This window comes from Oncorhynchus masou, chromosome 13, assembly GCF_036934945.1.
Source record: "Oncorhynchus masou masou isolate Uvic2021 chromosome 13, UVic_Omas_1.1, whole genome shotgun sequence".
NCBI classification, from domain to species: Eukaryota; Metazoa; Chordata; class Actinopteri; order Salmoniformes; family Salmonidae; genus Oncorhynchus; species Oncorhynchus masou.
This window is the reverse complement of record NC_088224.1, coordinates 56,892,387-56,917,195: the sequence shown is the minus strand read 5'-3', so window position 1 is coordinate 56,917,195 and position 24,809 is coordinate 56,892,387. Positions and strand designations below refer to the sequence as shown.

The 24,809-nt window shown below is 43.1% G+C and overlaps 1 protein-coding gene across 7 annotated transcripts in view; it reads right to left on the bottom strand.

Annotated features, from left to right (window-relative positions):
• LOC135552656 (ubiquitin carboxyl-terminal hydrolase 2-like) overlaps nt 1-24,809 on the bottom strand; it is a 37,279-nt gene that overhangs the window by 7,365 nt on the left and 5,105 nt on the right. For 5 of the 7 annotated variants that reach the window (XM_064984396.1, XM_064984398.1, XM_064984395.1 and 2 more), the window contains one exon: nt 19,435-20,231. In XM_064984396.1, coding sequence (XP_064840468.1) covers nt 19,435-20,187 — 753 coding nt within the window. In that variant the 5' untranslated portion in view covers nt 20,188-20,231. Of the gene's footprint in view, nt 1-1,824; nt 2,462-19,434; nt 20,232-24,809 lie in introns of those variants that run through there. The other 2 variants (XM_064984401.1, XM_064984402.1) reach the window with 1 other exon arrangement.

Genomic DNA, 24,809 nt, shown 5'->3' with positions numbered 1-24,809 from the left:
AAATTTGCAGAACAGGCAGCGTTACCGGCTTCAATATCCCTGTATACTGACCCTGTGCTGCTCCCAGCCTGCGTTGTGTGACAGCAACAAATGAAGAATATCTGTACAAAAGGACCAATATTGTAGTCTCTGTCTGAATGCTAGCCGTGCAGGTCCCATGCTGTCTTGCCAACTCCTATTGTCATGCCAGAACACTTCTAGGACCAGGTTATGTGGAGCGTTAAAACATGCCCAGGCACATCCATTACTCCAATCCATGATGGGGGCCATTCGGTAGTAGGCCGTGTTTGGTTCAAACTGTAGCTACAGTAGTCCAATCTCTCGTCTACAGTCATTCCATCTACAGATACAAAAGTGGGCCTTGTTTTCACGTAACACAGAGACCGATTAATGAATTGCCTTGCACTCGGAATGCATTTACACATAACACAATTACTGCCACCACACTATCAATCCGAGACATTTGATTTAAATGTTATCTGTTGTTTTGCTGTTTTGGGTTCCGTGGCCCTTGGCCGTCACTGACATCGATACTGAGCTGAACTATCTCGTGATGAAACAGGTACAAGTTGAGCCCTGAATGGGTTGAGTAGGTCTGGCCTGCCTGACACGGTTCCACCTTGCTCCATGGAATGCGCTATAATCATTAGCTGGCAGCGGAGTTGTGTTGACGGCTGCTGGAGATGGAGAACAGCATGTTCTTACCTCCCTGTGCCTGGCCCCTGCTGGGGGACAACAACAACAGCGACCCACCAACTGTCTTCACATGGAGTGACTGACCAGTCATGGACCAGTCATGGATGGACAAGTCATGGGCCAGCTTAATCAATTGATATTTACATCCACTTGTCTCTCAAGACTATTCAAGACCAAGATAATGCACTGAAACAATAGCAACACGTTCCCAAAACAGGTTATAGAAAAGCCTGATAAGACCTAATATGAGCCATAGATAAAACATTTGAGGGACAAGCGAGAAGAAAAAAAAAAAAAAAAACTCTTCATTGTGATCGCCAGATACTAGCGTCTGCCACAGGCTTTCGCCTCATGAGAGCGAAACCTGGGAGCCATAGAGTAGCCAGGCGCTTTCAGTCATTCCGCTCTGCTCCTTCTATTGCGTTTGTTTCCCTGAAACGTTCAATGCACTCTCTCTAGGAGGAACCCCGATTATTGAAGATGATCAATGAAGTGGCAACGTTGAAGGTTGTAATAAAATAGTCAATCATTAGACTACAGTGGGTGACTGTTGACCAACGGGTTTTCCAGTCACTGCTAGAGCCATAAACACCATTAGCCCATGTCAGATGATTTCAACATCAGTCTGAAAATAGACCCCTTGATCAACAATTGTACCTTGATTTGTTTCTCTCTATGGACATGTAATTATGGATAAAAATAGCGAGAGGGTGGGACATATTGTCCCATACGATATTACAGATGTTGTATAATAAAAAAAGAATACAAAACCCCATTCTAAATATATTCTGATACAGGCCTATGCTATGTAATATAATGTATCAAAGGCCTGCTATGGAGTGAGATTAATTTGAGATTGTATAACTAGTCTAATAACCTGCCAGAATACTGATCCTCCACAGAGGTTTAGCGGGGTTTAGGCTACTGCTAGAGTGACTGCAATGCTATATCGCTGTCAATGCCGTGTAGAAGAACCCCTAGTGATTTTCATCCAGGAAACGCAACATCAATCCTAGATCCTTATTGATTAACAACACATATATATTACTGTAACTAATTCGCAGACAAACATTCGATAGTTTATCTTGGTGCTAATATATCCTTTCTTGTTTTTTTTTAATGTTTTACCTTGGCTTGATTAATGAGAAGTCCTACAAAGGTTGACACCAGCACCGAGCCAGACACGCTCGAGCTTTTCCGCCGCATCTCTTGCTTCAAGAACGGGAAAACCGAGGCCGGGGGTTCTTCGGGTACGGTCACCGTGTATGACTGTCTCATGCTGGGCATGATGACTGTCTGATACAGTCGGCTACCGGTGTGTTCTGATGCTCTGCCGGTATCAGGCAGATAGAGCCGGTGCGCTCTTGATTCACCAGGAGTTGCGCTCGTTCTCCTGATATTCTATGTCGCAGGATCTTTGTATGAAAGTGTAGCCTACGTTACGAATATATGTCAGTATTTTTGCTCGAGCTTGTTCGTTTCCTTTTTGCGGTTGTCATGAAAAACCGAGCCATTCATCTAATCTACACTCGATTTACAAGCGATATATACCAGACTGACACTCCTGATATCATGAAAAAACACATAAACAATACATGAATGAAATAGTTTCGCAATGAAAACAGACTGAGCAAGGTATTTTTTTCTCCCCTATATATTTCAGAAATCGAAGACCTTGAGTATACGCAAATCAGAACAATTTCACTCGTGCAGTATATCAATCACCGGACTGTTTGAGAAGTCAATGACCACTGCATCTCCATCGTTTTTACAACCCCGAAGACACGCCTCTTTTCGGTTTAGTACTACAGACGTCAGCCGCTGCCACAAACCTCTCCGACGTCAAACACCATCAGAGTGGTCCATTCACATTTCTACGAATTACGCTTATGCTTATTACTCGAATGGTGCTTCCGAGGACACCCGTGGAACATTAATTCCCGTTGTCCATACATCAAGCAGAGATACAACACATTCACGGTCGAATAAGGCTTTTCTGAAGGGCTACTCAGCGTGAGACCCATTCATTCAACGCAGAACTACATTTCAGAGGAGTACAAGTATATCGTGTTGGGGAGAGTAGGCTACTACTACTGTCCTACAAGCTCATAATCTGTTAGGCTATTGACCATGGCTGTAATAATACATCTCGTCATACAGTTGAAGTCGGAAGTTTACATACACCTTAGCCAAATACATTTAAACGGTTTTTGCACAATTCCTGACATTTAATCCTAGTAAAAATTCCATGTTTTAGGTAAATTAGGATCACCACTTTATTTTAAGAATGTGAAATGTCAGAATAATAGTAGAGATAATGATTTCTTTCAGCTTTTTTTTGTTCATTATATTTAATTTTACCTTTATTTTACTAGGCAAGTCAGTTAAGAACAAATTCCTATTTTCAATGACGGCCTTGGAACAGCTGGTTAACTGCCTGTTCAGGGGCAGAATGACAGATTTGTACCTTGTCAGCTCTGGGATTCAAACTTGCAACCTTTCAGTTACTAGTCCAACACTCTAAACACTAGGCTACCCTGCCAACCCTGTGGGTCAGAAGTTTACATACACTCAATTAGTATTTGGTAGCATTGCCTTTAAACTGTTTAACTTGGGTAAAACGTTTTGCATAGTCTTCCACAAGCTTCCCACAATAAATTGGGTGAATTTTGGTCCATTCCTCTTGACAGAGCTGGTGTAACTGAGTCAGGTTAGTAGGCCTCCTTGTTCACACACACTTTTTCAGTCCCCACTGCAGCAAAGCACCCCCCACAACATGATGCTGCCACCCCTGTGCTTCACGGTTGGGATGGTGTTATTTAGCTTGCAAGCATCCCCTTTTCCCTTCAAACACAACGATGGTCATTATGACCTAACAGTTCTATTTTTGTTTCACCAGACCAGAGGACATTTATCCAAAAAGTACGATATTTGTCCCCATGTGCAGTTGAAAACCGTAGTCTGGATTTTTTATGATGGTTTTGGAGCAGTGGCTTCTTCGTTGCTAAGCGGCCTTTCAGGTTATGTCGATATAAAGTGGGGCAAAAAAGTATTTAGTCAGCCACCAATTGTGCAAGTTCTCCCACTTAAAAAGATGAGAGAGGCCTGTAATTTTCATCATAGGTACACTTCAACTATGACAGACAAAATGAGAAAAATCCAGAAAATCACATTGTAGGATCTTTAATGAATTTATTTGCAAATTATGGTGGAAAATAAGTATTTGGTCAATAACAAAAGTTTCTCAATACTTTGTTATATACCCTTTGTTGGCAATAAATGAGGTCAAAACTTTTCTGTAAGTCTTCACAAGGTTTTCACACACTGTTGCTGGTATTTTGGCCCATTCCTCCATGCAGATCTCCTCTAGAGCAGTGATATTTTGGGGCTGTTGCTGGGCAACACGGACTTTCAACTCCCTCCAAAGATTTTCTATGGGGTTGAGATCTGGAGACAGGCTAGGCTACGCCAGGACATTGAAATGCGTCTTACGAATCCACTCCTTCGTTGCCCGGGCGGTGTGTTTGGGATCATTGTCATGCTAAAAGACCCAGCCACGTTTCAAAATCTCACGATACATGGCCCCATTCATTCGTTCCTTTACACGGATCAGTCGTCCTTGTCCCTTTGCAGAAAAACAGCCCAAAAGCATGATGTTTCCACTCCCATGCATCACAGTAGGTATGGTGTTATTTGGATGCAACTCAGCATTCTTTGTCCTCCAAACATGACGAGTTGAGTTTTTACCAAAAAGTTATATTTTGGTTTCATCTGACCATATGACATTCTCCCAATCGTCTTCTGGATTATCCAAATGCGCTCTAGCAAACTTCAGACGGGCCTGGACATGTACTGGATTAAGCAGGGGGACACATCTGGCACTGCAGGATTTGAGTCCCTGGCGGCGTAGTGTGTTCCTGATGGTAGGCTTCGTTACTTTGGTCCCAGCTCTCTGCAGGTCATTCACTAGGTCCCCCTGTGTGGTTCTGGGATTTCTGCTCACCGTTCTTGTGATCATTTTGACCCCACGGGGTGAGATCTTGCGTGGAGCCCCAGATCGAGGGAGATAATCAGTGGTCTTGTATGTCTTCCATTTCCTAATAATTGCTCCCACAGTTGATTTCTTCAAACCAAGCTGCTTACCCATTGCAGATTCCATCTTCCCAGCCTGGTGCAGGTCTACAATTTTGTTTCTGGTGTCCTTTGACAGCTCTTTGGTCTTGGCTATAGTGGAGTTTGGAGTGTGACTGTTTGAGGTTGTGGACAGGTGTCTTTTATACTGATAACAAGTTCAAACAGGTGCCATTAATACAGGTAATGAGTGGAGGACAGAGGAGCCTCTTAAAGAATAAGTTACAGGTCTGTGAGAGCCAGACATCATGCTTGTTTGTAGGTGACCAAATACTTATTTTCCACCATCATTTGCAAATAAAAAATCCTACAATGTGATTTTCTGGATTTTGTTTTCTCATTTTGTCTGTCATAGTTGAAGTGTACCTATGATAAATTACAGGCCTCTCATCTTTTTAAGTGGGAGAACTTGCACAATTGGTGGCTGACTAAATACTTTTTTGTCCCACTGTAGGACTCGTTTTACTGTGGACATAGATACTTTTGTACCTGTTTCCTCCAGCATCTTCACAAGGTCCTTTGCTATTGTTTGGATTTTGCTCCCAAGGATGGACCAGACTTGTTGAGGTCTACAATTTTTTTTCTGTGGTCTTGGCTGATTTCTTTTGATTTTCCCATGATGTCAAGCAAAGAGGCACTGAGTTTGATGGTAGGCCTTGAAATACATCCACAGGTACACCTCCAATTGACTCAAATGATGTCAATAAGCTTATCAGAAGCTTCTAAAGCCATGACATCATTTTCTGGAATTTTCCAAGCTGTTTAAAGGTACAGTAAACTTAGTGTATGTAAACTTCTGACAAACTGGAATTGTGATACAGAGAATATTAAGTGAAATAATCTGTCTGTAAACAATTGCTGGAAAAATTACTTGTGTCATGCACAAAGTAGATGTCCTAACCAACTTACTAAAACTATAGTTTGTTAACAAGACATTTGTGGAGTGGTTGAAAAACGAGTTTTAATGACTCCAACCTAAGTGTATGTAAACTTCCGACTTCAACTGTAGATAGCTTCACAGAGGAAGACTGTTAATTCTGACACCTGCAACTCAGCCACAGCATGAGGTTTTCAGGCTATTTTGAAGGTCAAACTGTGATGCCTAGAGTATGGCTCTTCTGTTCGTTGTGGCAGATGGGGAGAAACATCGGGATCAAGCCTTTTTTGTAAATTCCTAGTAAAGAAGAGCTCCTTCTCTGCAATGTGAAAATTCTGCTGAAAGAGAATATGGTAGGCCTAATATATTTGAGCTACATTCTGTACCAAAAGGTGAGAAGTACAAAAGGTGAGGTTTTACAACATGGTAAAAACAGATTGTAGGGTAGAACATGGAACAAATAGGATTAATTGACAAACCATTGTCAATTTGCTGTTAATCAATAAAAATGAAAAGTGCTGACTTGACACCCTCTGTAATAAACATTTAGCACTGTTAGTTCTGAACTCTCACCTTATGAGAGACAAACAGGTTTGCTTGTTTACAGGCTTCAACACTCAATCTTGTTGCTCACCCCTCTTGCTCAAAGTCTAAAAATACCCCGATTCATTAGGACTCAAAAAGTGAGTGGGAAAATACAGATGTCTTTAGGCAGCTAGAATTCCATCGCTCCATTTCAAGTTCCCCACCTCTCTTAAAACCTAACAAATGGCATAGGCATTGGAAAAGTACAGAGTCCCTGACACAGCTAATTGTATTTGCAATGATGTTGCCTATTACATTTGAGGAGATCAGAATGACATTTCCCCATACCAGTCACACATAGAACAGCGGTCTGCCAAGAAAGGGGATCGGTAAACAGGAGACGATATGAAGTGGTTCTAAAACCTCGTCAGCCATCAAGTCAAGTCAGCCTCAGTCAGAGTCGGATAACGGCTGCAGAGAGTAGCATTAGGCCTAGCGCGAACCGCAGACCGCTGCAAGGAGACCTGTCTACCTATAGGCTACCTAGACTATTGCCTCGATTCCATATGAAATGATCTACTAGATAGGTCTACTAAAATATAACAACACTGCCATAGATTATGGGTTAATGAACCAAAACTGCTTTCATGCTGCCACAGCTACTTCTTTAGCCTTTGGGCTTTCGAAATGTCTTCCTCTGTAATTGTGCTTCTGATCTCGAAGGAATCTGACGTTAAAATCCACATGTCCTACCAAAAGCATCGCTGGCTGTGACGTGACTCATGCTATTCTGAGCTAAATTGTACCGGACTAACTTTATTAAAAGCCGTGAGCATTGCGTCTGTTGCTGTAATGTATGTGTCGTCTACGACCACATTCTGTTTATGGTGTCTAGGTCTGTAAGTTGTTATGTCTGATATTTGTCTGAAACATTTGTTCCCCCTACAACTACTGTCTTGTCTGAACCAGGACTCTTTTGAAACATAGATTTGATCTCAAATGAGACTAACCTTGATAAATAAAGGTTCAATAAAATAATCAAAACATGAATGTGAGTCAAGAGGAGAGGTATATTGTTGTACATACTGGGTTTCATTGAGGTGATGTGTAGGCTAAATGGGAAAGAGAGAGAGAGAGCAGTATGTCCTCGGCTCAGTCTTGTGACCTAGCATGTGTACACAACAAACAGCCAAGGAACACATTCCATTACTCACCAGGCTGAGCGTGTGTGTGTGTGTGTGTGTGTGTGTGTGTGTGTGTGTGTGTGTGTGTAAAACAATCCCACCTTGAGGGGAGATGCAAGAAAACACAGAGCCTAAAGGATAGCAAACTACAAAACACGACAAAGAAATCCATTTTTGTATTTTGACTTCTGAGATAAAGACCTGGTTAGCTAGGCAAATCATTACACATTTGATCAATGAACATCTGGCAACCACATTTCCTAGATAAGGGCATGTCAAGGAGATTAATTTGTTTAAGTAAACGCCCAAATTGGTTAGCACAACCAAAAGGAAAGTAATACCATGGTTTATGCTACCTTTCAAAGTTCTGAAACTAGGCTAAACCCAACAGTCACTCAAATACAGAACACAACATTAATGGAAAGGACTTTGTGTTTCTGTTGACTTAAATGTAAATGTAAATATTTAGGCTACTCATTATTCTGCGGGCACTGACTGGAACGGAACGGAGGAAAACGCTCTGAATGGTCATCGTTGCACTTAAAATACCAACATCAAAAGGCCTGCTGTTCTCAGTGCCAAGTAGAGTACAGAGATACAGTTTGGCTACACACTGAACTGTTTGAATCCACTCCCCAAGGGCTTTAAATTCAACAGCCAACCAGATGTGGACGTTGAGCAGTGTGAACGTTAGGCTACTGTTTGACATCATGGGCAGCTTGCTGAATGGTAGACCTATTTCTCACGATCCAGCCCTCTAAACTCCTCAGAATTAATACAATGCCTAATGAGTTCTGGGTAATTGTTTTCCAGGGGGCTCAGTATTAAAGCTCTCACACAGACCAGACTGGCGTCACATTTTCAGCAAAGCATTATGCTACTGTATCGAACTGAACAAGGTGGCAGACATGCAAAATATTGTTGGTTCCGCCACGTGTGATAGGCTGGCATCACTTATGCAGAGTTGCGGACACATAATGGGAAGCCGGGGGTCCCATCTGACAGGAGTTGTGCAATGGTTCTGAAAGTGTGTTAGTACCTGTTGTAATGACCTGGCCACTAATTCAGCCACCCAAAACTCCTCCTAGCCCTCTGAGGTAAAGGGAAATGGGTTGCTATGCGGATTATAGAACACAGTAGGCCTATGTAACTCAAACTTAGCGCTAAGGGTGATAGAGAAGTAGCCTAAAAGCTAGGTTTTTAAAGCCCAGGCTTTTCCACCCCAGACTATAGTACAGGATGAAGACAGAACAGTAGGCTGTGCATGAAGGTGTAGCACTACACAGCGTTATTATTACTCTGTTCAGGACTGTGCCAGGCAGCTCGCCCCGGGGTAAAGAGATAGGATGATGGAGTTGACTTTACTGCCAGGGCTATTTCTAGGACCACTGCCACGGGGGAGTTTGGAGTTAGATTCCACCACACCAGTGATTTGGCATTGAAAATGAGTTTATGGGATTTGGTGAAAATAACTGAGCTATTATTCTCAGTGCCACTTCTAATGTCGATGCCATTGTTCGTTGTAACTAGGAGCTGTGTATTGGGGTTGTATTATGCTCCAAATGGAAGAAAACTAACTGAATTAGGGAGGGAGTACCTGAACATGACCGATAAGAAACGTTCATTTTATTTTTTTCCGTTGCAGAACATTTTGCTATAGTGTGCCTTAATGAATACAACCCAGGGCACTGGGTAGTGTGCAACAGCTGGAGCAGGCAGCACTGAGCTTTAGGATTAAACCATTTGCCTGGCCGTGCCTGGCTGGATGACATAAAATGGCATGATGTAAGATCAGGATGGGGTCACAAAACTGGAAATTCCTTCATAATGTTTTCCCATGGTTCGTCGGTCAATCAGCATTGTGAGGCTGAACACGAATCCCACGCAGTAGGCTTATGTGGATCGACTCCCAAGGACGCGCAGTATAATAGGCATGGAGGCCTATTTTACAATGCTGCTTGCTAACAGTCAGAGGAGGTGGCACCCAATCACTCGTCATCCTACCCACTTCTGACGCTCTTAATTAGGAACGGCTTCAGTTGACTAGGCATCATCACAGCCGAATACATTGAGTTTACCTTTGAATCAGTATCTGTGAAGGATCTCGTTGTTACTCTGAGTCTGGACCCTGATCTCTCTTTTGAGGAACATATGAAAAAAATATTTCAAGACCAGCTTTTTTCCATCTTTGTAAATATTGCAAAAATCTGAAACTTTGTCCAGAAATGATGCAGAAAAACTAATCCATGCTTTTTTTTCTCCGGCTACCTGGATAAGGCACTAAAAAAAGGCACTAAAACTTCCGCTTGTGTAAAATGCAGCTGCTAGAATCGTGACTAGAACCCCAAACTTTGATCTTACAGTATTATTCCTGTGCGAGCCTCTCTACTGTCTTTCTATTAAGGCTAGGGCTGATCTTAAGGTTTGACTGTTAACCTACAAAGCATTGTATGGACTTGCTTGTACTTATCTCTCTAACTTGTTCCTGCCGTACATACCTACACGTATGCTACGGTCAATAAGATTCCTTATTGCTCCTAGAATTTCGAAGCAAACAGCTGGAGGCAGGGCTTTCCCCTTTAGAGCTCCTCTTTTATGGAATGGTCTGCAGATCCATGTGAGAGAAGCAGACTCAGTCTCAACCGATAAGTCTTTACTGAAGACTCATCTCTTCAGCAGGTCCTACGATTGAGTGTAGTCTGGCCCAAGGGTGCAAAGGTGAACAGCAAGGCACTGGAGTGACGAACCACCCTACTCTCCACGAGGAATCTTATTACGGGGGCCGAGCCACTATTTTGCTCGCACTCTCCCATTCTGTCGCTACCAGAGCGCATCTTGTCATGCCAGGCTTTTTTCACTATACTCAATTCCCTTGGGTGGGTTGAGTTATTGATGTAATCATCCGGTCCGGTTTTGCGACCCCTAAGGCTCGTGTGGTGGGGAGAGATCTTTGTGGGCTATACTCAGCCTTGTCTCAGGGTAGTAAGTCAATTGTCTGTTGATATCACTTAAAGGGCGACTGCAATAGAGATTGCATCATCTGTGGATCATCTGTGGATCTGTTGGTGCGATATACAAATTGGAGTGGGTCTAGGGTTTCTGGGATAATGGTGTTGATGTGAGCCATGACCAACCTTTCAAAGCATTTCATGGCTACAGACGTGCTACGGGTCGGTACTCATTTAGGCAGGTTACCTTAGTGTTCTTGGGCACAGGGACTATGGTGGTCTGCTTGAAACAAGTTGGTATTACAGACTCAGACAGGGAGAGGTTGAAAATGTCAGTGAAGACACTTGCCAGTTGGTCAGCGCATGCTCAGAGTACACGTCCTGGCAATCCGTCTGGCCCAACGGCCTTGTGAATGTTGACCTGTTTAAAGGTCTTACTCACATCGGCTGCGGAGAGTGTGATCACACAGTCATCCAGAACAGCTGATGCTCTCATGCATGTTTCAGTGTTACTTGCCTCGAAGCGAGCATAGAAGTTATTCAGTTCGTCTGGTAGGCTCGTGTCACTGGGCAGCTCTTGGCTATGCTTCCCTTTGTAGTCTGCAATAGTTTGCAAGCCCTGCCACATCCGACGAGCGTCGGAGCGGATGCAGTATGATTCAATCTTATTCCTGTATTGACGCTTTGCGTGTTTGATGGTTCGGAGGGCATAGCAGGATTTCTAATAAGCTTTCGGGTTAGAGTCCCGCTCCTTGAAAGCGGCAGCTCTACAGTTAAGCTCAATGCGAATGTTGCCTGTAATCCATGGCTTCTGGTTGGGGTATGTACGTACAGTCACTGTGGGGACGACGTCCTAAATGCACTTATTGATAAAGCCAGTGACTGATGTGGTGTTCTCCTCAATGCCTTCGTAAGAATCCCGGAATATATTCCAGCCTGTGTTAGCAAAACAGTAATGTAGTTTAGCATCTGCTTCATCTGACCACTACTTTATAGACTGAGTGACTGGTGCTTCCTGCTTTAATGTTTACTTGTAAGCAGGAATCAGGAGGATAGAGTTATGGTCAGATTTACCAAATGGAGGGCGAGGGAGAGCTTTGTACGTGTCTCTGTGTGTGGAGTAAAGGTGATCTCAAATTGTTTTCCCTCTGGTTGCACATTTAACATGCTGATAGAAAATAGGTAAAACTGATTTAAGTTTCCCAGCATTAATGTCCCCGGCCACTAGGAGAGCCGCCACTGGATGAGCGTGTTCCTGTTTACTTATAGCGGAATACAGCTCATTGAGTGCGGTTTTAGTGCCAACCTAGGTCTGTGGTGGTATGTAGACAATATGTAGACAATTTAATGACGCTTTTTTGCCGACATTTACTGACATCAGCCATATTCAACGGGTGTTGAGCGCTCGCAAATGAATTATTCCGTGCTCTGGCACACTCAGACGAGAGTCCTCTGAAATTGGAGTAGATAGCCAGAGCGAATTTACGAAAGCACCCGAATATCCATTGGGAACGCACGAAGACAATACCATTTAGCTAAGCTAATAATGACGGGAATAACCAAGTCAATAAACATTGGGTAGTTAGTTAGACAGCCTATCGTTAATACACTGGCAAGTTTGAAGTATAAGTAGCCAACTAACATTAGGTAGCTAGTTAACAACATACCGGTACATACTGCTGTAATGATATGCTATGTGGTTCTTTTGGACAAAGTACAGTTGAAGTCGGAAGTTTACATACACTTAGGTTGGAGTCATTAAAACTCGTTTTTCAACCACTCCACAAATTTCTTGTTAACAAACTATAGTTTTGGCAAGTTGGTTAGGATATCTACTTTGTGCATGACACAAGTAATTTTTCCAAAAATTGTTTACAGACAGATTATTTCACTTATAATTCACTGTATCACAATTCCAGTGGGTCAGAAGTTTACATGCACTAAGTTGACTGTGCCTTTAAACAACTTGGTAAATTCCAGAAAATTATGTCATGGCTTTAGAAGCTTCTGATAGGCTAATTGACATCATTTTTATTTATTTATTTTATTTCACCTTTATTTAACCAGGTGGGCAAGTTCTCATTTACAATTGTGACCTGGCCAAGATAAAGCAAAGCAGTTCGACACATACAACAACACAGAGTTACACATGGAGTAAAACAAACATACAGTCAATAATACAGTAGAAAATAAGTCTATATACAATGTGAGCAAATGAGGTGAGATAAGGGAGGTAAAGGCAAAAGAAAAGGCCATGGTGGCGAAGTAAATACAATATAGTAAAACACTGGAATGGTAGATGTGCAGTAGAAGAATGTGCAAAGTAGAGATAGAAATAATGGGGTGCAAAGGAGCAAAATAAATAAATAAATACAGCAGGGGGAGAGGTAGTTGTTTGGGCTAAATTATAGATGGGCTATGTACAGGTGCAGTAATCTGTGAGCTGCTCTGACAGCTGGTGCTTAAAGCTAGTGAGGGAGATGTGTTTCCAGTTTCAGAGATTTGTGTAGTTCATTCCAGTCATTGGCAGCAGAGAACTGGAAGGAGATGCAGCCAAAGGAAGAAATGGTTTTGGGGGTGACCAGAGAGATTTACCTGCTGGAGCGCATGCTACAAGTGGGTGTTGCTATGGATACCAGCGAGCTGTGATAAGGGGGGACTTTACCTGGCAGGGTCTTGTAGATGACCTGGAGTTAGTGGGTTTGGCGACGATTATTAAGCGAGGGCCAGCCAACGAGAGCGTACAGGTCGCAATGGTGGGTAGTATATGGGGCTTTGGTGACAAAATGGATGGCACTGTGATAGACTGCATCCAATTTATTGAATAGGGTATTGGAGGCTATTTTGTAAATGACATCTCAGCCTTGGTGAACCAGGCGAGGCAATCATTTGAGAAACCAAGGCTATCAAGTCTGCCGATGAGGATGTGGTGATTGACAGAGTCGAAAGCCTTGGCCAGGTCAATGAATACGGCTGCACAGTATTGTTTCTTATCAATGGCGGTTAAGATATCGTTTAGGACCTCGTTTAGGATCATGAGTCAATTGGAGGTGTACCTGTGGTTGTATTTCAAGGCCTACCTTAAAACTCAGTGCCTCTTTGCTTGACATCATGGGAAAATCAAAAGATTGCTGCTGCTCCAGTTTCAACTGTTCTGCCTGCGGCTAAGGAACCCTGACCTGTTCACCGGACGTGCTACCTGTCCCTACCTGCTGTTTTCAACTCTCTGGAGACAGCAGGAGCGGTAGAGTTACTTTCAATGATCGGCTATGAAAAGCCAACTGACATTTACTCCTGAGGTGCTGACCTGTTGCACACTCGACAACTACTGTGATTATTATTATTTGACCATGCTGGTCATTTATGAACATTTGAACATCTTGGTCATGTTCTGTTATAATCTCCACTCAGCACAGCCAGAAGAGGACTGGCCACCCCTCATAACCTGGTTCCTCTCTAGGTTTCTTCCTAGGTTTTGGTCTTTCTAGGAAGTTTTTCCTATCCTCCGTGCTTCTACACCTGCATTGGTTGCTGTTTGGGGTTTTAGGCTGGTTTGTGTACAGCACGTTGATATATCAGCTGATGTAAGAAGGGCTACATAAATACATTTGATTTGAAATCTGACAAGAACTTAGAATTTATTTTTGTAGACCTCCATAAGTCTGGTTCATACTTGGCAGAAATGTCCAAATGCCTGAAGGTACCACGTTCCTCTATACAAACAATAGTACGCAAGTATAAACACCATGGGACCAAGCAGTCGTCATACCGCTCAGGAAGGAGATGCGTTCTGTTTCCTAGAGATGAACGTACTTTGGTGCGAAAAGTGCAAATCAATCCCAGAACAACAGCAAAGGACCTTGTGAAGATGCTGGAGGAAACAGGTACAAAAGTATCCACAGTAAAACGAGTACTATATCGACATAACCTGAAAGGCCGCTCAGCAAGGAAGATCAGCAAGGAAGAAGCCACTGCTCCAAAACCGCCATAAAGAAACAGACTATGGTTTGCAACTGCATATGGGGACAAAGATTGTACTTTTTCGAGAAATGTCCTCTAGTCTAATGAAACAAAAATAGAACTGTTTGGCCATAATGACCATCGTTATGTTTGGAGGAGGCTTGCAAGCCGAAGAACACCATCCCAACCGTGAAGCACGGGGGTGGCAGCATCATGTTGTGGGGGTGCTTTGCTGCAGGAGGGACTGGTGCACTTCACAAAATAGATGGCACCATGAGGAAGGGAAATGATGTAGATATATTGAGGCAACATCTCAAAACATCAGTCAGGAAGTTAAAGCTTGGTCGCAAATGGGTCTTCCAAATGAACATTGACCCCAAGCATACTTCCAAAGTTGTGGCAAAATGGCTTAAGGACAACAAAGTCAAGGTATTGGAGTGGCCATCACAAAGCCCTGACCTCAAATCCTATGGAAAATGTGTGGGCAGAACTGAAAAAACATGTGCGAGCAAAGAGGCCTACAATCCTGACTCAGTTACACCTGTTCTGTCAGAAGGAATGGGCCAAAATTCACCCAACTTATTGTGGAAAGCTTGTGAAAGGCTACCGGAAACGTATGACCCAAGTTAAACAATTTAAAGGCAATGCTACCAAATACTAATTGCCTGCATGTAAACTTCTGACCCATTGGGAATGTGATGAAAGAAATATATATAAAAAATATATCCCATTTAGCAGACGCTTTTGTCCAAAGCGACTTACAAGTCGGCTGGGGCCACTACTTTTACATATGGGTGGCCCCAGCGGGAATCGAACCCACGACGCTTGGCGTTGCAAGCGCCATGCTCTACCGACTGAGCCACACTCTACTATTATTCTGACATTTCACATTCTTAAAATAAAGTGGTGATCCTAACTGACCTAAGACAGGGAGTTTTTACTAGGATTAAATGTCAGGAAATGTGAAAAACTGAGTTTAAATGTATTTGGCTAAGGTATATGTAAACTTCCGACTTCAAAACTGTAGCTAACAAATTGTCAGCCAATATAACGTGTAAGGTAACTTATTTGAAAAAAGTCATTACTTTTTTTACATTGCTCAACTTCGACTACATATTTGCCGCCATTTTCTTCAAATCTGAAAACGATGCGAAGCCACGCCCATTTCCTGAAGAATTGCATTATGGGCCATAAAGTACGGAAATAGTGTCCTCTGCGTGTATACTTCATATTTTGGTCAATTTAGTATGACATCCGGGAACTTTTGGCATACTAACTATATCCATACTATGACCAATAAACATACAATATACTCAATTCACGTCACAAATAGTACAGTTAGTGTGGTTAGTATGAGTATTCCAACACAGCTCAAGTTTACTTCGATATGGTGCTTATTATATCAATATGTGCGCAATATGTGTCCACCTTAATTTCTCGCATTATTTATTTTAAAGACAAAAAGATCCCACCACGTCGAGCGAACAAATTGTTTATCAACAATTATTAAATTGTACCGGAATGTCCTGTTTCCATCAGCCCTGTCGTGACTTTTGTCATGCATCAGGTAATTAATGGATGGAAACCTGGTTAAAGTAAGCAGCTAGGCCAGTTGTCTTTTGGTGCTTGTGTAAAACACAACATCTTGTTAATCAATGAGAGAGAGGTGAATAATTAGATGTCTTTGAGAGCGGGCAGGGAGGGGCCGAAAATCAGTCTTCCTAGAATGATCAATACAGCAGTGTACTTGACCTACACAACCTCTCTTCTTCCATCCTGACCTTCCAGCACTCAGCCTGGGAGAGAGCTGCTCTGATGAGGAGCTGCTGGTCCTACTGGTCTCACTGAGTCATAATCCAACACATTCCTTAAAACATGACTCCATAAAAACTCCTCCTAACCATTGGACTGGATGAGCTGACAGAACATTGTGACTCAGCCAACAGGGATGCCTGACAGAATATTGTGACTCAGCCAACAGGGATGAGCTGACAGAACATTGTGACTCAGCCAACAGGGATGAGCTGACAGAACATTGTGACTCAGCCAACAGGGATGCCTGACAGAATATTGTGACTCAGCCAACAGGGATGAGCTGACAGAATATTGTGACTCAGCCAACAGGGATGAGCTGACAGAATATTGTGACTCAGCCAACAGGGATGAGCTGACAGAATATTGTGACTCAGCCAACAGGGATGCCTGACAGAATATTGTGACTCAGCCAACAGGGATGAGCTGACAGAACATTGTGACTCAGCCAACAGGGATGAGCTGACAGAACATTGTGACTCAGCCAACAGGGATGAGCTGACAGAACATTGTGACTCAGCCAACAGGGATGCCTGACAGAATATTGACTCAGCCAACAGGGATGAGCTGACAGAACATTGTGACTCAGCCAACAGGGATGAGCTGACAGAACATTGTGACTCAGCCAACAGGGATGAGCTGACAGAACATTGTGACTCAGCCAACAGGGATGAGCTGACAGAATATTGTGACTCAGCCAACAGGGATGAGCTGACAGAACATTGTGACTCAGCCAACAGGGATGAGCTGACAGAACATTGTGACTCAGCCAACAGGGATGCCTGACAGAATATTGTGACTCAGCCAACAGGGATGAGCTGACAGAATATTTTGACTCAGCCAACAGGGATGAGCTGACAGAACATTGTGACTCAGCCAACAGGGATGAGCTGACAGAACATTGTGACTCAGCCAACAGGGATGAGCTGACAGAACATTGTGACTCAGCCAACAGGGATGAGCTGACAGAACATTGTGACTCAGCCAACAGGGATGCCTGACAGAACATTGTGACTCAGCCAACAGGGATGAGCTGACAGAACATTGTGACTCAGCCAACAGGGATGAGCTGACAGAACATTGTGACTCAGCCAACAGGGATGCCTGACAGAACATTGTGACTCAGCCAACAGGGATGAGCTGACAGAACATTGTGACTCAGCCAACAGGGATGAGCTGACAGAACATTGTGACTCAGCCAACAGGGATGAGCTGACAGAACATTGTGACTCAGCCAACAGGGATGAGCTGACAGAACATTGTGACTCAGCCAACAGGGATGAGCTGACAGAACATTGTGACTCAGCCAACAGGGATGAGCTGACAGAACATTGTGACTCAGCCAACAGGGATGAGCTGACAGAACATTGTGACTCAGCCAACAGGGATGCCTGACAGTCAGGATGAAGATTCAGCGCAGATATTTATTTATGCTGATCTTTATTTAACCAGGAAAGACCCTTGCGGTTAGAAACCTCTTTGGCAAGTTGAACTTCTAGAGTCGGTTGAACTATCAGCCCATATCTACGAAATCAAACCCGCATACAACGCAATCACAGTTATACATGCCCCCCTAGCCCTTACTTCACCTGCTCTGGCTACTCTCCTGTCATAGTAAGGGGATTTATTGTATAAACTCCCTGCTCTAAACCAGTCCGGGTGGAACATTATGAGAATTAGGAAGGATAATTAAAATTACTTGATGAGAACATTCGAGCACAGGGCTCACAAAATCCTCTCGTGACATTAATTACAAAATCTGAACCTCTTGGTCCAATAGGCAACCCAGTTCCACTGTTCCAAGTCCAGGAGATTCATTCCCTCATTGATTGATAACTGTTAATTACGGAGACGATTCCATACAACCTTTGAGTGGCTTCAGTAATGTAGACATGGTGGCAAACAACCGTTAGCCTCAATGCATCCTTCACTGAAGAGTTTCATTACAGCACATCAACAGCCTCTTTACCTGCCTGAGCCTGACGCTAATTATGATAGATGTTTGCGAAAGCAGCCCTGTAACAACAACACAGCCTTGTCAAAGAGATCAGCTTGGCTGGTTGTGAAACAAATGTTCTCCTCCTTCTCCTTCCCACAGTGGTCAGCAATCAGGGCTAATCCCATAACTGAGTTAATTCACACTCTGCTCTCTAAGGAGAGGGAGAGGAGGATAGCCAGGCCAGCCACTCCCGCAGATGTCATTACTCTCCATGCGAGGCCTCCTGAGTACTTGAGGCGTCACTACAGACCCGGGTTTGATCCCGCAACCGGGAGACCCATGTGACGGTGCACACGCCTGGGCTCGAACCCAGAGTCTCTGGTGGCACAGCTAGAACTGCGATGCAGTGCCTTAGACCACTGCGCCACCCGGGACTTTCAATCCTGACTTTCAAGGCCTGAATTGCTTCGCCTTGCTTTTCTGGTTGGCTGGCAAGTTTCACCATCCAATTATTACAGATCTACGGGAGTGCAAGTCTCACCATGGCACGAACCGTGGCGATACGTTGGCACATAAGAATTATTAGAATATGGCAAATATTAGTAAATTATTGCATTCTATCCATGCTGGCTTTTGCGGTCTACCTGAGACATGATAGGGGGGATGTCATACAGGCTGTCGACAATTTATAAAATGCGCAATTTGCCTAAACGGGTCATTTTTTGTTGTTGGTATGACATCATTACATCCAGCTCTTTTTAACGACACACAATAGTTAAATGAATCTATTTTATCTACATTTTTTTAAGTCACTGGACAAGTTCATGGAAACATAGCATTGTCACGTCAAACATGCAGGACCCATAGGAGTTGGCAATACAGCAAAAACAGATCTGGTACCAGGCTATAGCTATGGACTCACTGAGGAACTTCCTGATTCATCATCATAGAGAGAAATTTAATTTCTGAGGACCTTATGAGAGCTATGGCAACAGGAATGTTTACAATCTTACATACAGGGGCATGGAGATTTTGTTAAGCATGTTCTTGTCTCTGTGAGATTAATTTCCTTTCTTATAGGAAATAGACCTAATATAGTTAGCTGACATAGATGCATTTTCTAATTCAATACTGTACGAATGAATGAATACTGTGACAATTGTGTAATGCCTATTTTATACTGTGTAGTGAGTGACAGTGTTCCCCAACACAGGATCTTAGTACTGTACAGTAACTGTGCAGAGCATCTGTACTGACCATGAGTGCCCCCACATGGTGTCAGTCTGCCATGTCAGTAGCCTGAGAGGCTAAATCTAAGATCACAGCAAAACAGTTGAGCAAACAGAAGAACACTGGTCTTACCAGGGAGTCCCTGGTGGGGGAGCTGGATCGTCCATTGCTGCTGCTGTCGCTCCTCTCATAGGAGGAGGTGAAGCGGCTACCACCACCGCTCTTTAGGTTGCTGCTGCTCAAGGCCTCCTGCGTGGCGCTGTGGGACAGGCCATAGCTGGAGCTCTGCAGGCTGCTGTTGTAGGAGTTGGCCACATCGCTGGCCCTGCTCCGGTAACCCCTCAGGGCGCTGGAGGAGGAGGAGGAGGGGGACGTGGGCTCGGTGAGGCCCAGGGACGACAGGTCCCGCGTCAGGTCACTCTGACTCGACGACCTCCGGCGGCTGAGAGAGATGCTGGAGGCCCCGGGTGACGAGGAGAGGTAGCTGGAGCGGCTGGGCGTGGTGGACGAGGAGTAGCTGCTGTAGCCAGTGTAACCGGAGCCGCCGCTCAGGCCCGACAAGCCATAGGTCTTCACCGGGGTGCGGCTCAGGCTCTCGCTGCGCCGGCTGCTGCTGCTCAGGAGGTCAGTGCGGGGGATGGGCCGGCCCCGGTCGAGCTCAGAGGAGGTGCTGTAGTTGCGGGCGCGGCTGGCGGCGCTGCTCAGGTAGCTGGAGGAGGAGTAGCCCGAGGAGGAGGCAGCGTTGCTCCTGTAGGAGGTCAGCCTGTCCCGGTCGGAGGTGTAGGAGCTGAGGGAGGAGGGCGTCAGGGAGGAGCCATAGGAGCTATAGGCACTGGTATATGAGGAGCCGGTGTAACGCTTGGCGGTGGTGGAGACGCGAGACATGCTGGATTCTCAGCCACGGGTGATGCAGTGGAAGACCGCATCGACTACAAGACAAGAGAAAGAACAGAAATCAGTGTGTTTCTATTTTCAGACTGTGAGCGGGAAAAACTTAATTTCCAAAAATGAAAACTTATTTAGCAACATTTGAATATTTATAACCACCAAATTTAATTGTATATTTTATATCATATCGGTTCCATCTTAGTTTTTATGGGTTAGTCTTGTCTGATCACGAGAGAGGTAGGATACGGGTGCACTATTTATCAACGGGCTGAATACACTGTACCATGGCTCATTGCTCGAGCCTGAGGTTGTACTTGTGTACAGGATGCAGATATTTGACAAGCAACGTTATGTGACCCTCTTTGGAACACATTACACAATATCAACTGTGTCATCAGTATTCATCCTGAAGTAGAACCCTGAAACACTGTTTACGCAACCAACTGGAACGTCATGCTTGATAATGTGATATACTGTCGTATCGACGGGTTGCACAACATTGTTGCCGGCTGAACGCGCCCCCTGGGAATCCTGTAATGGGAGAAGCACCTAAGCGAAGCACCCAAATGTTTCTGGTGGCACAGTCTGTTCCTGAGGAGAGACAGGCAGTGCAGCGTCTGAATAAATAAAAGTATCTGGTGTTGTCGATCCGTGTTGGGTTCAGTGGGGGAGGCTTCTCTCTCTCTTTCATATATATATATATATATATATATATATATATATATATCAATAATTCAGCATATGGATCTGGAATAGACAGAGCACTGGAGCCAGGCCAAGACATACAGCTTTGTGCAGCTAGCTAGACCCAGCCGGAATACTACTGCTAGGTTAGCTTAGCTAGGCCATGCCCAACCGAGCCTTGCTTAGGCTCTTACCAAAACCCCACTGTGGGTATAAGAGGCCTCTGCTTATGCACCCTACCATTTCGCCTATATCCTGCGCAAAGATGGCTGGACTGTAAAGGTACACAGCTGATAAACATGGGCCAGTATCTCAAGTCAATATACTGTAGTCTGCATCACTATTGTTTTGTCCCCCCCACCCCCCCTAAATAAAACAGCAGTACTATAACACCCCTAGGTCCTAGAGTACGCAGACATAATGTAGCTTGTTTGTGATTCTCTGTTTTCGCTGGGATGAATGTTTTCAAGTCAACCTCTCTTAGTGTGTTGTTTAAATAGGCAGAAAACAGGTGATAACAAACATAGAACACTACTTCCACCACTCTACCAAACAACAGCGACAGTGCCAGTTTGCACTACCAAGGCAAACCTGTCCATGTCTATCTAAATGTACAAACCCGAGAGAGTGCTTGTACTTGTAATCCCTGACTCCTACTCCCACCCATTACGAATTGCCCTCATTATAAACATACACACCATTTAGGCTGCTGCAGGTGTCTCGTCCCAAAAAATGAGGGCCTTGACTGAGACAAGTTCAGGCTAGCCTGGCGGCGTCACTTCAAATGGGAAAACGCAAACAACATCCATGGGGAATACAGACTAAATGGACATGGGATTTGTAAGATGGCGGTAGCACAGCACTATTATGTTATTCATTTCTCAAACCAAAAACACACAAATATGCTAGTTGCCCTGCGTTTCAGCCTCCCCAAAGGCTCTGTTAAACGGGGGTTTCCATGACTACATGGCAACAAGCACCATTTGACTGCCACACAATCTCAGTGTCTAAACAGGAAAGCAGGTGTTGCACTGATCCCATTGACTTCCTGATTCCCTTGCCCTGCAGAAATACAAAGGTGTGTCTAGCTATCGCCTAGGGTCCAGTAGATGGGACTCTACTTGAGCATACAGAAAGGGCAGATAGATTGAAAAGACTATAGGCCTAATCCAAGTTTATTGCCGAAGAGGATATATTTCTGTTACCATCTTTACCTGTAAAATCCAGTGATTCCCAAGCAGGTGTAGGCTATATAATTGAATAGGGCCTAAACTCTGAAACCTCACACTGAGCCACCCTTTCCCACAGTCTGTCCATTCCTACTTCTTCCACTTATCACAGTGTAACTGTGTTCTTTTGATCTCTCAGAGAGAATGCCAAGCGTGTGCAAAGCTGTCATCAAGGCAAAGGACGGCTACTCAATAATCGTTTTTGGTTACTACTTGATTCCATATGTGTTATTTCATAGTTTTGATGTCTTCACTATTATTCGACAAATGTAGGAAATAGTAAAAATAAAGAAAAACCCTTGAATGAGTAGGTGTGTCCAGACGTTTGACTGGTACTGTATATATTTCCACCATAATTTGCAAATAAATTCATTAAAAATCCTACAATGTGATTTTCTGGATTTTTCCCCCTAATTTTGTCTGTCATAGTTGAAGTGTACCTATGATGAAAATTACAGGCCTCTCTCATCTTTTTAAGTTGGAGAACTTGCACAATTGGTGGCTCACTAAATACTTTTTTGCCCCACTGTATATATATATATATTGGTCATCTTACAAAACCAAATGCTATTGGGAATACTGTTGGAAATCAGAGCACGTAATGTACCCTGTTGCCTGGATCTTAGGGGGGAGCTATATTTACCCTGAAATGTGAGCAGATAAGAGACTAGCGTCTGTGAGGTGCCTCACTGACGCCAAAGCCCTAACTCGGCCCACCGGCAATCGCACCAAACTGTCCATGCCAACTTAGTCTACATCACAACTCTATGCACAAAAAAAAAAAAAAAAATTGATTCAACGTACAATTGTAAGGCAACCAGCTGCAATAGGATTGTGAGTTTGCTCAACATTTGGGCATATAGCTGAACCAGCATACATTCTGAATTTGAAGTGTATGTTCACTCAATTTTTAATTTTGGGTTGAGCAAACATACAATTCACCTTGAGAATTTATTCTACCATATTTGCATATTTCTCAGTGTAAAATTAAATTGTTTATGACAATACAATACAAATATCAAATTTGAGAAAAGTTAATAAGTGCTGTTTATCTCATTTCAACCAGCGTTGTAAACATTGAAATTAGGGTAAAACTTCAACTTAAATACATTGACTTGTTGCTACATCAATATAATCTCAACATAATCATCAGAACTATGTATACGTTGAAATTTCTTTGACAAACCTTTTTCATCCTATATTCAATTGATTGGTTGAAACAATGTTGAATTTCATATTTGATTAGACATATTTCATGTGACCTTTTTCTCAGCATTGATAGTAAAATGGTTTGTTTGAATCCACATCATTGTTTCAATGTCACGCTATAGCAACCTAAATAAAGATTGAAATAAAACGTGAAGCCGCAGTCCAACATCTACTGGTATATATGAGGGGTAATGCATTTCAGTGAGAACTAGTCTACCATCCAGATGCTCAGCTGAGCTATCATGCCAACACATTTAGACATTGATCAGCTTCCATACTCATTTACGTAGACTACCTAAATAACATTGAAAAGTTGAAAGGTTACCCCTACAGGACACCCAGAGATTACTATAATTCCCAACTACAAAAGACTAGTGCTCCCCCCCCCCCCTCAAAGTAAGAAAAGCTATTCAAGAATGAGCTACATTTAAAAACAAAATGCACTCAACACACATTGGGATCTAAAGATCCATGATATAGTGATACCGGATCATTCCTCTGTATCATGCTTAATTACACCAACAGAAAATATGCTTAGTGACAGAATATGGAGAATGAACAGAGCGCATCTTCAAGACCCAAAATGTATTAAAATACACAAACAAAAAAAATAAAGACCTTTACCATTACAAATGTAGACATAGAGGACAGAGATTAGCCAACACGAGTTGGGAGGCTTTAAAGCCGTTGCATTAGGGGAATGATAATCTCTTACTCGGCAAAAGTTAAATCTGAGTTAGAAATCACTATCTTAAAAAAATACCATTAAAAAAATCTTTACATGGTAAAGAAAATACAATTTCTGAACTTAAGCAGGCTTATGATCTTTTGCTTTTGAAGAGAGCCAACAACTACAAACTCAAATAAAGCACACCATTTAATGGCAAACAAACCTGGTAAACACCTTGCAGCCCTCACAAAACGAATACACGGCAAACCAGTTATCATTTTGAAAGATAAGGATACAAATACTTTAATTAGAAAAAAACAACACTATTAATAACAATTGTAAAAGCTTATTTGAAAATCTATATCAATCAGAATGGAATAACAGTTGAACTGATCCTCCTTCGACTCGATAACCATGAAGCAACTTTCAGCAGATAAAAAAAATAATCACAAAAAATGGAAATCACCCCCCTCACCCCAAAAAATATGACACTGTAAAAGTGTTATCAATACAATACATTTGGTATCCTATTTATAGGGCTAATGGTAACTAGTTCTAAACTTCCAAAGATCCAATCAGCCATGGATGAATGAAAGTACCTAGCTACATGTTGAAATCATGGTGTCCTTTGGTGGGCAGATCAGATGTTAATGTAGCCTACATAAACCCAACCTAACCCCAAATTTACTTTCACATACAGCTTGTGTAAGAATTAGTTCTTAACTGACTTGCCTAGTTAAATAAAGGTTACATGTAAGAAAAGTTAGTTACTTTCAACGCTATTTAGGTAGTCAATGCAAATGAGTATGGAAGCTGACCAATGTATA